Source organism: Stigmatopora nigra, chromosome 21, assembly GCF_051989575.1.
Source record: "Stigmatopora nigra isolate UIUO_SnigA chromosome 21, RoL_Snig_1.1, whole genome shotgun sequence".
NCBI lineage: Eukaryota > Metazoa > Chordata > Actinopteri > Syngnathiformes > Syngnathidae > Stigmatopora > Stigmatopora nigra.
In genome coordinates this window covers 7,609,294-7,622,314 of record NC_135528.1, presented here as the reverse complement: position 1 = coordinate 7,622,314, position 13,021 = coordinate 7,609,294, and the positions used below count along the sequence as shown (strand labels likewise).

General features: G+C 43.0%; 3 protein-coding genes across 3 annotated transcripts; all 3 read right to left on the bottom strand.

Moving 5' to 3' along the window:
- Positions 1–45: 45 nt before the first annotated feature.
- Positions 46–2,880, bottom strand: twist1a (twist family bHLH transcription factor 1a). The gene is made up of 2 exons (XM_077743621.1): positions 1,040–2,880; positions 46–441 (listed from the first exon to the last, which is right to left on the bottom strand). The coding sequence occupies exon 1, from the start codon at positions 1,692–1,694 to the stop codon at positions 1,083–1,085; it is 612 nt and encodes a 203-aa protein (XP_077599747.1). The 5' UTR covers positions 1,695–2,880; the 3' UTR covers positions 46–441; positions 1,040–1,082.
- Positions 2,881–2,987: 107 nt separating this feature from the next.
- LOC144214895 (fer3-like protein) lies at positions 2,988–3,673 on the bottom strand. The gene has a single exon (XM_077743622.1). The coding sequence runs from the start codon at positions 3,577–3,579 to the stop codon at positions 3,310–3,312; it is 270 nt and encodes an 89-aa protein (XP_077599748.1). The 5' UTR covers positions 3,580–3,673; the 3' UTR covers positions 2,988–3,309.
- A 4,856-nt stretch (positions 3,674–8,529) lies between these two features.
- Positions 8,530–12,751, bottom strand: polr1f (RNA polymerase I subunit F). Its single transcript, XM_077743619.1, has 6 exons — positions 12,632–12,751; positions 12,410–12,554; positions 11,115–11,494; positions 10,425–10,566; positions 10,138–10,346; positions 8,530–10,068 (listed from the first exon to the last, which is right to left on the bottom strand). Exons 3-6 carry the CDS (start codon positions 11,414–11,416, stop codon positions 9,207–9,209), a joined length of 1,515 nt encoding a protein of 504 aa, XP_077599745.1. The 5' UTR covers positions 11,417–11,494; positions 12,410–12,554; positions 12,632–12,751; the 3' UTR covers positions 8,530–9,206.
- Positions 12,752–13,021: the final 270 nt, after the last annotated feature.

The following is a 13,021-nucleotide window of genomic DNA, read 5'->3' as shown; positions in this document are numbered from 1 at the left end:
TCCCGTCAGTTGAACGAAAAATGGAATAAATACTTGTGTCAGAAGTGCACTTTGATTGGTTTATTATCAAATATTTACAAGCGTTGAGTGGTAGCCCGCCCCCAAAATAAATATTGTCTTGGGGCGAGTGGATTTCTCACCAGTAGAAAAAACAAATAAATACAAATACTTTGTTTGCTGCGTTGCGTGGCTTTGTCTCGGGTTTCAAAGCAGTTCCTCCGAAGCTGCTTTTGTTTGGACAACATTCATCTAGTCGCAGTGGTGTCTCTTCTTCATATCCGTCTTGTCCTGTAAGTGCTCCCTTGCAAACATAACAGTCCCTGCAACGGGAAATTTCGCACATCCCGCTCTCCTCGGAGGAATGACGACGGCCGGGGCAGATGGGCCTCAGCTGCGCTTTGGCCGGCCCGGCTTGTCACGACAATCTTCAAAATGGAGGATCTGGCAACAAAAAAATAAATACGAACAAGGGTTAAAAACAATCGCCTCATATGTATTTACTTGATGGAAAAATGTGAAATACCTGGATTTTTCATTGACTGATACAATGGTTCTCGACTAAACCCTCACCTTAGAAACATTCACTTGACATCATGAAAGTCTATATCTACATTAAACCTAAAATTTAAACTGTAATGTTATATCAACTCAATGTATTGACTTTTTAAAATGTCAAAAATGTTATTGTATTTTTGTTAACTTTGTTAATTCAATTTAAAATGATGTGCATGCATTTCCAGTACAAATAAATTGGGCGTCTATGGCATAAACTGAGTGAAATATTACATTTGTCAATACAATGTAATGTAAAAAGTGTGTTTGAATAGCTGAACCACTGCAACGACCGCTGCCCCCAAAAGGACCAGATGTGGCCCACGTGCCCTATTTTGAGAACCTCACGGAGGTCTCATTAATTCGTGTTTCAGTGCCAAGGAGTTAAAGTATGCCAAAAGGTTCAAGCCAATTTAAGGACGTGGTTGTGTGGAAGTGTTTAGGGAGTTTCAGCACTGATCCCTGCTTTGGAGGAAATCCAGTTTACCGTTGGCTCTGTGTCCCATCCACGGTGTGCCGTTGGTGGGGCGCTAGTGGCTGGTGGCGTCTCCCATCCTCCAGACGGAGAAGGCGTAGCTGAGGCGCTCGTGCGCCACGTAGCCGCAGCTTGCCCCGGCTCCAGCCCCGGCTCCAGCTCCCCTGGAGTCCAACTCGTCACTACTCTGCAGGACTTGATACAAGAAGTCGATGTAGCGTGCGGCTAGCTTGAGCGTCTGGATCTTGCTCAGCTTGTCCGAGGGCAGTGTGGGGATGATCTTGCGCAGGGACGTGAACGCCTCGTTCAGCGATTGCGTGCGTTGCCGCTCGCGGATGTTGGCCATGACGCGCTGGCTGTGGAGCTCGTCCGGGGAGGAAGAATCTGAGGGGGTGGGTGTGATGGTGGTGGCGCAGGCGGTAGCGCTCACGGGACTGCCGCTGGCATCACTGCTCCAACTCTCCGCGGCACAGCCGCTCTTTCGCCGTCGCTTTTTGGGGAGCTCCAGGCTTCTCTCCCCACGCTCTTCGGGGCTCCTGCGCACCGCCGCCGCCGTGGGGCGCCGTTTCCTGGCGCCTCTCCTGGGCGCCTGGCGCTCGGTCTCCTCTTCGCTGTTCCCGGCGCTGTCCATCGGTGTGGAGGAGTAGTCGTCTTCGTCGTCCCGCATTGTCCGATTTGACAACCCGATCGCTCTTCTCTTGTTGATATTTCCCCCCCAAAGAATGTGGGAAGAGGTAATTCCCACTCTCTTATAGTGGGGGGACGAGATGCTGGATTTTGGGGAGCCTTGTGATTGGGTGGGAAGGGGTGTAACATAATACCACGGCAGGAATAACTTGTGTTAATATCACAAAGTCTTGAAGGCAAAAAGAGGGGGGCTGTGTTTTTCTAACTTTGTGTGCGCTAAAGAGGGTTTGTGGGCGTTTTCGGTTATGGGGCATTTTGCACTAAAAGTTTTTTTTCCCCTCACTCAGACGACCCAGTTTTGTCAAAACATTGTTTCTTCGTGATGAAAGGGGGTTCAAAGGGGCCAGTCGTCAAGATTTAGGGCAATAATGGTTCACATGGGTTGGACGTTTATGACAGTCCATGGGAGTGATTCAATCAAGTTTGTCTTGGAATTGATGGGGAAAACACATTGTCATCAATAATCATTATGAGAAAAATGGATTGGACGTCTATGTCTGTCAAAGGTAGCTAACTAGTCTTGATTTCCATGAGCGATTTTAAACTAAACAACAAACATTTCATTTTTACAGGGACATTTCAAAATGGTTTGGACTTTTACTAGTCTAGACGCGCAAAAATAATAATAAAATAAAAATAAAGGCAGTGAAACAGGAGGTCGTAACTGGCAGCAGGGGGTTTTTCCTCCGTTCGATCGTAACCAGAGCGACGTGTTTATTTTCCCGTCAGCGGCCCCGCGTTGAGGTATGCGCTTAGCCTAAATGGCTGCGACCCCCGCGGGGACGTCCACACCGCGCGGCTCAGGTTTAAAAGACGTCCCGTCCCGGGGAGCTCTCGGGGCGGATCCGCACTCGCAGCGGGGTCGCCGACTAGCCTAATCCAAACAGTGGAGGTGCTGAAGGCACCCGTGAAATGAGGGACGAATTCGACAAAGGTTCTTTTTTGGGGGGTTGGTTGTTGTTTTTGTTTTTCTCTCAAGGGGGTGCCAATTGAAGACTATCGTGAAAGCTAGAAAAGTGTGGAAGTGGCGGCTCGTGGTGGGGAAATTATGCAAATGTAGTGATAACACTCATACAGGTGAGACGTTTACGTGCGCCCCTCTCCAAGGTGCTGAAAAAGTCTTACCTGCCGGGTTGCTAATGACGACGTTAAAACAAGTGGGAGGGGGAAAAACAGGACTACAAGAATAAAATCTAAAGATCAGGAGGATTGTTATATAATGAAATACTATCATAGTCACCATAGTAAGAGGGAAAAGTGATATGATAAAAACATTAGTTAAGATTACAACTACTCTCCTAAATTTGGCTTTTTTTCTCCCTGACAATTTTACTACTTATTTTACTATTTTTTCCCTCATAGCACTTTTGTCATTTCGCACCTTTGACAGCAATAGACGTCCATTTTGTTCAGACTCATGTTTCAGTGCCATGGAAGGCGCTAGAGGTCCAATCTGTTAAAGTGAAATGGCTGAAAAAAAAGAAGGTAAATGTTAAGGCTGCAAAGCCTATTTTGAAAAGCACTAAAAGCTCCATATTGGTGGCATTTGCTCAATTGTGCAGTTCTCTGGAGGCTTCTGACTGGTGGACGGGCCTTCAAGTGTCCTCCAAAAGATCCCTCATGAAGGAGATGTAGACCATGGCCAAGCGCAAGGTCTCGATGCGAGAAAGGCGCTTCTCGTAAGCAAAGGTGGGCACTTTCTTCCTGAGCGCGTCGAAAGCTTCGTTGAGGCCGAACATGCGCTTTCGCTCCCTGACGTTGGCCGCCTGCCGCTGCACCACCGTGATGATCCGTCTCCGCTTGGACCTCCCCACGCCGCTCGACGGGCGTCCGTCCGGATTGTCGCAGGCTTGCAGGAAATCCATCGGGTTCACATCGCTGACCGAGCGGGCGGATCGAGGGCGACTCCGGGAGTTGCGAGGGCGGTTTTATATCCTGATGTTGGGTCGAAATCCGGATGGAGCGCCACGGGGTGAGATCCTATTTGGCCCGGGTCCAATACGACCCGCGCGGAGGAGGTTCAGCGCCTCTTCAAGTGTGGCCGCGTCCTCCCGGAGGCCAATTCGAGAGCTTACGGGAGGAAGAGGAGGGTCGGCGAGTGCTGTTTGCTCTTCTTTTCATGGCTTGAAGACCAAACAGAACATTCCCTAACAGTGTGCACACAGCAAAAAAAGCTTTCTGTTGCAAATTTGGGCAAATAAGTGGCAGTTCCCATGGGAGAGGAGTGTGGAGACAGGACAGGGGCTGTTGTTCCTCTTCAAGACAATGTTCCAATGTCCTTCCAAAAGTTGGTTTAATATCGGGCTTTTTCTTTCTTGGGGGCAAGAAAACTGACACTAATAGACGTTGACTTCATCATTGCGTTTTGCATTGCTCTACTGTGAATAAACTCTCACTTCAAACATGTTCACTGGCCAATTAACTTTAGGTGAGGGATAACAACGATCATTTCTTACATTATCCTGCAATTCCAATAGTGGGATTTTCTTATTCACAAATACTTAACCAAGAAAGAGTAGTAAAAGTGAATTGTACTTACAAAAACGTGAAGTCTTGTCAAATCCTACCTGAAATAAGAAAAAAAAAGTGAGAATTAACTCCTAACAAATTCTGTATTGCAACTGTAAATATATTGACATGGCGTAAACAATAATAAATCAGTGAATTTAAGATATATTTATAAACTAACTACAGTATAAATGAGTATTCTGAGATTCTATCTGGCTAAAAGTAAAGCGTGGGTTATCTCGGATACACAACTTGGATTGTCATCATCCTCCGTCAAGTGTTTTTTTTTTTTCTTCCTTCCTCCATCGGGTCAGATAAACATGATGGGGTATTCCGCCAGTCGTCGTGGAAACGCTGAGAACGAGCAGCTGGGTGGTGGAATATGAGGTAATCTCACCCTGGGGCTGCCGGGTAAATATTGGTCTTAAATAAGGAGTAAAGCCCCCCGAAAGAGGCGCACAAACACACCTTCAAGGCTTGGAATGGCAGAGGACAAAGTTATTAAGTGCTGAAATCAATGACTTTTTTACCCTGACTAAAAGTTAGTGGGAGTAAACATTGGCCAAGTAATGCTACTAGCTAGCATTACTTCTAAAGATTCTTTCTAAAGATACTTTAGCTTGTAAATACAAGATTTGTATCTAATATACGAATCTATCTTGATCTATATTGTAGTGCCTTGACATAAAAGTTGATCCATGGCCACAAAGCACTAGTTTTCTTACCGTAAGGACGACCCCCAAAATTTTTACCTCTCAAAAATGGTGTGTGGTCCTTAAAACGCATAACGCATACATTCAATACACCATGTTGTTTTTGGCTCTCCATCACCTACAGGCAACCATCTTGCAATCACAAGAAGTCATTAAATCGACGCAACCTGACACATGCACCAAGAAATGTTTTTGTAGAGGCGATTAAATTGTTCGATTAATTTGCTGTCGGACTCAAAAAAAAAGGGAGGGAGAATGAAAGCCGTGAGTCATGGAGATGCGTTTAACTCCTGACCAATGGGCAACTTGTTAAAGTGTCATTTTGAAGACAATCCTTCCTTCCCATCTTCGTGTTTGCCGCAAAGTGACTCATTGGTCGACTCGGCTGGCCTTTAACGGCGTTCGATTGGCCGATGGCGGCGTGTTTATACAGCCGGTTGGGGGGCTGGCTGGCTAACAGCCAAGGGGACGACCGCTATAGTAGTGGATCTAGGCCGCGACAGCGGGCAACCTTCCGTCTCGCTTCCCTTCCTTTCTATTCCTCTTTTCTGGTCTTAATCCAACCCCTTTGCTGTCCCACCCGCCGTAACACAAGTCAACACCCCCACAACTCCGGCTCTCTTTCTCCCGTCTCCACTGTTTATTTACATAAAAGAAGCTGGGCCAATTCTCGGACGTACTTTTGAAAGGTGCCGGACGATTAAACGATTGCAATCATGGAAAAAAGTTCCATTTTGATGGCTGGGAGCCAAAATCTCAAGAAAATTAATTTGCAGATGAATTATTATTATTTTCTAACAATCATTTATGTACAGTATTGCCAAGTCATCACATTATTTGTATTGTATTAGTAGTTACAAATCATTAGACTACATTTTCAGATATTTTCATTTCAACTCATGTTATTATAATAGTCGAAATTGGTCATAATTCGATTTTTCTTCAAGAAGCTATTTTTTTTAATCTCACCACATAAAAAGACTTAATTATATTATTAAAATTGAATCTCAAATCATTATTTTACTGCTGCTTGGCGGACATCTATCACAACAAAAGTACATGAATGCATCAAACAATAAATAATAACTCCCTCCCAGCACTATTTTAGTGACTGTGGGCATCAACTGTCTAGACAACAGTGATTACCTCTCGATTATGTTTGAGCCTTTATTAATTTCACTCGGCTGCTAGCTTGTGGATTTCAAATAGTGATGTACTACTCGGAAAAGCGTTGGTGAATTAAGCCATCATTCTTGCAAACAATGTCTATTTAGAAGAGGAAAATGGAAGGGAAGACGCTCGCCTGTTCTGACTGTAGACGCCTTTTAAGTTATTGGACTGACCGACTGGGGAGTATTTGCTTTTGCTTGCATAATATACAGTATGTGGAACAGGACAAGGAATGTTTGCCTGTATTGTTAACTCATTGGCGGCCATTGATGCCCAGTCTGTTTCTATATGGACAATTAAGGCTATGATTTGATTGGTACTGTCCTCTTTTTTGGGGGGGTTAAGTCAGCTATTTGGTGCCTTTTAAGTTTCTCAATTCAAATGGCTTTTTTTTTGCATTCCAGTTGCAGTACTATTTGTCTTGTGAAATGAAACAGGCACTCCACCCAAAGTGGATTGCAGGATTTAAGAGGTCAAACAGAGTGTTTTGTCAATGTCCAATCAAAATCATGCAAAAAAGGGGGCTATAAGTGAGCTGGGTTTCAATGGGGATATAGTTTTTGTTTCAAGTTACAGAAATTAAATATTTGTGTCTTGGGATGAAATAGATCTAAAAGTGGTTGCTATAGGGGTTCTTAAAGCGCAATGTTCAACTTGGGACCACTTGGAATAATTTAAGATATTTAAGAGATACAGGTTTCATGAAAAGTACGATTTTATAAGGGCAAATTTTGGGCAGAAAAAGTTATTTTCATATAAAATTTCATACCGTAGAACCTCAAACTATCTCTTTTTAAAGATATATATTAAATATGAAGCAAAAATGGCTGTACTCACCCTATGGTGAAGTGTTGTTGCATATTTTTGTAGTGAAACGCTGACTTCTGTTGTTCTTGACTGTAACAAAAATGGAAAAAGAAGTTAGAAACAGCCTAGTACAAGTATAAAAAAACAAGGCATATCATAATGGTTGTCATTGATGTCATTGGATGTCCAACCCTTTTGAACCTCTCAACGTCTATTACTGTCAATGGTAGTAAGTAAGCCAAGTGTCAAAAGTTGAAAAAGCAACATTGCTCAATAAGGGTCGATCAATCCCTTGTCACCATGGTTACCGAGTGCCGACTGGGTGCCGGGGAACCAAACAAATAAATGGGAATCCACTTTCACAAGCCACCAACATTTACTTAACAGGGTTATAATTGCATGTTTGCAGAAGCAGAGTCGCCAATGAGTTTTTTTTGTCCAACTGAAGTGAATGAAAACGAGAATGAAAGAAAAACTAAGGCAAGACACAAAGCAGAGATGCCTTTGAAGAGCCATAAAGGGATTTCACAGATACGATTGACACCATTCGCTCGCCAATGGCGTCGCCCCCGACGATTCACGAGAGCGCAACTCATGGAACACTTAAGCTTTATGACCTGCCGCCATTTAGGGGTCTGGAGGAGGACAGAGGCAGACAAAGCCAATGGACATAAGCAGAGGTGTGAGGGAAAAGATTGTCTGGCCTGCTAAGGAACAAAAACAACTCATTCCTTCATCCTCTCCTTTTTTTCCGGGGCATCGCAGGATCACCAAGATAAACGAGCCGGCCTAGATATGAGGGTCCAGTGGCAGGAGGGGGGGATCTGGAGTGGAATGCGTGTGAACTGCACTCCGCCTCCGATAAATCATGGAACAAGTAGGAGGAGAGGGGAAGGGAAAAGGGGGAGTCGGCCAGATAGCCGGGACGACAAGACGAATGGGAGGCGATGGAGGGGCGATCCAGGTGCAGGTGCACGTGGGCCGGGCGCAGTATTCAGATTACACGAGTCCTGTGGGTGCCATTAAATTAATAGGTCACTTTTAAAAGGTAGATTTGTAAGATAGAAATCAGTACAATCAAACTTTTGGCTGAAAATTGGATAGAAATTTATGGGTCTGTTAATATAGATACTAGGATACAAGTCATTATTTTTTATTATGAAATTTTAACTGGCTATAGCAACCTTGATAAGCGGTAATGAAGATTAATAATGAAATAAAATTATATTTTCTGAGGTAAAAATGGATATATCGGAGTTTGAAAACTTCTTTTTTTTTAAATGCTGAATGTTAAACACGCTAAAATCTGTTTAAAAAATAAAATAAAAATTCAATACGTACAAATAGGAAATCCGTTGGTGCAGTGGTTCCTCCTTAGGACTTTGGTGCGGGCAGTCTGGGTTCAATTCCCTCTCGGTGGTTGCGATTGGCTGGCAGCCAATTCCGCCGGGTTGTCCTTCGCCTGCAGTTGGCTGGGATAGGCTCCAGCACCCCCACAAACCTTGTGGTAGGAAAGCTGAATGAATAAATACAATGTAAAGTAGTATATACATTTTTGAACTGATATTTAGACAATTGTACACAACAACTATATCCTTGAAAAAAATCAAAAACAGATAGAAACGAACATAACATTTAATTAAAACAAAAACTAAAGGATAGGAATTGAGACAAATTGACACTAACTTCAAACAGAAAGAGAAATGTAAATGACTGAAAACAATCCAAATGAAAACAGAAAAGACATTTATTTCCATTTTTGATGTTGTATGGCCATGTCAGTGGTTAGGGTTTCAAATCCATCTTGAGTGGGAGGGGCTTGTGGCTAAATGATTAGAATTACAACCAAGAGAAGTCTTGATATGTGAAACATATGTGACAGATGAAGCCCATTTAATTGCACTCACTCCCTTATCTGCGTTGCGGCCTTTTAGACGGCGGGCGATAAGCCGGCCGGCCGGCCGCTTCTTTGCGCCTGACCACTAATTAAGACTCCCCGCTGAAAGGCAGGATTTGTGTGAGTGTGGGCGGAGGTGGTGCTGGTGGGAGGTAAAGAAAACACGGGCGCTCCTTTAAGTTGTCTCTCGACACCTCATCGCCTGACACTGGCCCAGCAAATTTAACACCAACAAAAAAAGCCTTTGCAATTCTATGGGGCTCAATTCTGATGAATGAGGGGAAAGAAAAAAACTTTTTGGGGGGGAAACGATAGAGTATTTCTGGACATGTTTGGATTGTGACAAAAAGTGAGGCTTTGGTGGTTTTTCTAAGGCCAAAAATGGAGAAAATCTCTTTTAATCCATTTCACTTTTCCTCTTCTTTTTCTTCTTTGGTTTTGTGACTTCGACATCCGAACTGGCCTCGAGTTCGTGTTCTGGTTCTTTTTCCCGTTTCCGTTTGTTGTTGGGCTTGTCGCTAAGGTAACCGCTGGAGTCGCTGGCGTGGGTTTCTATGACAGGTAGCTCGACTTGCTCCTCTTTTACTTCCTCGCTTTTGATGTCATCTTCGGACTCTTCTTTTCGTTTATCTTTCTTCTTTTTCTTCTTCTTACTTGAGCCAATTTCAATTTCATTTGTGTGGATTTCTATGACAGGGAGCTCAACCTGCTCCTCTTTTTCTTCATTACCATTTTCATTATCTTCGGACTCTTCTTTTGTTTTATCTCTCTTCTTTTTCTTCTTCTTACTTGAGGTGATTTCAATTCCATTTGTGTAGGTTTCCATGATAGGAATCTGAACCGGCTCTTCTTTTTCTTGGTCGCCATTGACGCTATCTTCCGACTCTTCTTTTCTTTTATCTTTCTTCTTTTTCTTCTTCTTACTTGAGCCGATTTCAATTTCATCTGTGTGGGCTTCTGTGACAGGGATCTGAAGCTCCTCCTCTTTTTCTTCATCACCATTGATGCTATCTTCCGACTCATCTTTTCTTTTATCTTTCTTCTTTTTCTTCTTCTTACTTGAGCCGCTTTCACTTTCATTCAGCTCAAGCGGCGGCACCACTTCTTCCTCTTCTGTGTGTTCTTTATATTTGTCTTTCTTTTTCTTCTTCTTCTGGGAGTCTTCGACAACGGACTCCAAAGCGTCTCCGGCATCTGGTGCCGCTTCTTTTCGCTTGGCCAATTCGGGGCTTTCGGCCATAGCCAACATTTCCTGAACCCTGATGTACACAAACGGTGTCACATTAATTTCAATCAAATATATTGAAGAACATTTCCAGTCCACAAACCTGGTTCTATCCAGCCTTCCTCTTATAAGGAGCACGCCGGTAGCGTCGGCATCGAGCGCAACCACCTCAAACTCCAGCTCGGTTCCGATCTGAGGCCCCGCTACCCTCCATGTTTCCATGGAAACCAGGTTGGGTTTGGGTATACTGGCGTTAAAGCAGCCGTGCACCAGGCAGCCCACGTGACTCGCCGCCAGTTTGTTCACCTTCCCCTAGAAGCGCAAAGACAGGCCGTTAAATGACTTTCTCATGCTTTTTTTGTCCAAAACAGAGATAAGGGGGACACTTGCCAATAGTCGCTGTCCTCCTTGAGGTTGAAATAGGATATAGTTGGCTTCAATGTCCACGTGGATGTATCCGCTGTCGTCAAAAATGTCCCCGTATTGCCGCACGATTCGTATATCGTCGTAAGCGACAGGGACGCCTTGGAAGCTGTGAGAAAAAAAAAAAACAATCCATTAAGTAAAAAAGCAAATAGCTGGAGATAATGCTCCCAATTTGCATATTTTAGTGGCTACTGTATAGTTTAAATTCACAGCAGTTTTGAAAAAACAATCAAAGGTTACAGTTTGCTTCCACCTAGTGGACGGGATTGTTTTGATGAAAGCAGATATTATAGCAAAAAAATGTAGCAGAATTGGTAATGTTACAGAATGTTATTGCAGTTGAATTTTTTTGGAGAACAAACCTTCAGTTGTTTTCTGGCAGCTGCCATTGATGGGGAAAAGTGACCAAAATTTAGCTGTCATTACATTGACCATACAGTAATTCTGTTAAACTATACCCCCTTACAACGCTAAAACTAACAAAATACTAGGGAATGACATAGTTGTGTTCTATTGACGTCACTGTGATTAATTAACGAACACAGTAGCTGTCGTTAACGTTAATAGACGCCGACGCCATTTTAACATGGAATGTAATGGCACCACATTATCAATTAAACACCAAATAAACATGATACTTATTTATGACATTACCTTGGGGAGAATTTGAGAAGTTCTGCTTGTAACTCGCCTTGTAAGCCCGTCCTCTTCTTGTTCAGGTAAACGGGTGGCAGGGCGACATGTCTTCGGTGAGTGTTGCGTACCAAGCACGAGTACGGAGCTGACACAAGTTCAGAAGCGTCGGCAAAAGACGGGATAACGCACTGAACTTCGAAGACAGTTGTTCCTGAGTTAGAGGAAGCTACGACCGCTGGGGTCTTAACGCAATGTTCAAGGGTTTCGCCGGACATTTTCACGTGTTTTGGGTCCTCCGCGACATGCTGCGAGGTCGCCATTTTGGCTCAGGAGCCCGGAAAATCAATAAGCAGCCACTTCCGCTGTAGGAAGAGCAAAGTTCTGCGTTGCTCTGCCCTCTGCTGGACAAATAAGGGTTTACTACAATTATAAGTATAATATGAACACAAATCATTAGTGGGCCCATTTAAGACCATTATTGATGCTTTCTTCTGTGGAAAAATGTGATATTATACAAAAAAATGCAAAAACATTGTCACAAAAATGTGACATAACAATGAACTATGTGGTGTGAGTGCTATTTTCTTTTTTGTCCGTTTGTTTTAATTATTTTCTTTTTGTATTATTGTTTTAGAATGCCATTTTCAGGCATTAATGTTCTAAAATTAACCACTATGCTCAGTGAGAGTCACACCAATGTTACATAAGGTCGATTCAAGGGGAGCGCTGCCTCAGTGTTCGTCAACAGGTGATCATTGATTCTGTATCCTTTTCATCAATAACATCATTCGGGTCACCAGAGGTCTTTTACAGACATCCACGCAATACTTTTTCATTCCAGTTTTATTTGCTTTACCTTAAGGAGCGCTAATAAAAAAATAAGTTTGACCTCTTTTGCATACAGTCATTTAATAGATACAACTGCACTCGAGCTATCAAATATAAGTATTTTGTCTTTTGGGTATAATGATGATTTTTACATAGTTAACATTAAGATATTTGAATGTGGGTCTGTTACTAACATTGGCATTCAAATTACAACAATATTTTTTCAGTTTTTTTTTGCGTGCAATTGTGGTACAATTATCCAAACAATAAAAAGTAATTCTGTTCTGTGAATTAAATTTAAGATCATTCTAAATATATTGTTATCATGAGATTTCTCAGGTACGGCCAGTGTACAAGCAGTATAGTATTGTGCCTTAATATGTATATATTGCCTTTGTACTATTTGACAATAAAATTTCAATTCAACCTCTTTGGTATGCTCGAAATAACTTAATATTAAAAATAAAAAGAGCAAATGTCAGCACCTTTAGCGTCCATGTGTTGTTCAATGCCCAGCCATGCTTTCTAAAAACTGCCAACAGCAAGTGAGTCAAGTTGTCATGGCGATACGCTAGCATGTCCATTGTAGGAGATCTGAGGGATTCCATTACTGGAGTTGTCCAGGACATCCTGCCAAAGACACACACACAAAAAAACGTCAAAAAACTATTTCACCAATAGGAAGTTTTTTTTTACTCTTAGCCTACCTTTTCCGTCATCTCGTGCGAATGATGCAGTGAGTGCTCCCTCTCCAAAAACATCCTCTGCTGTTCAGAACTGGCCAAACGGCAGGTAAGCCACGTGGATAACGTACACGACGAGATTCCTGTGGACAAAATGGGATGCCGTAACAAACAGAATGTAGCCGCGGATGATTGGAGGGATTCCGCTTTACCCAAACAAGCTAGCGTCATGGCGGCCAAGTGGACGGACTGCATGGAATCGTGTCGCTTAGTCAGCGCACGCAAAAACTGAAAGTTTAGGATTCCGCCGATTAGGCCGCAGATGCAACATGCCGAGAATAGGATCATCTGGAAGAAGAAAATCAGTTGAATATAAAACAAATTAACCCCAAAAATGAATTCATGTCACCTAAA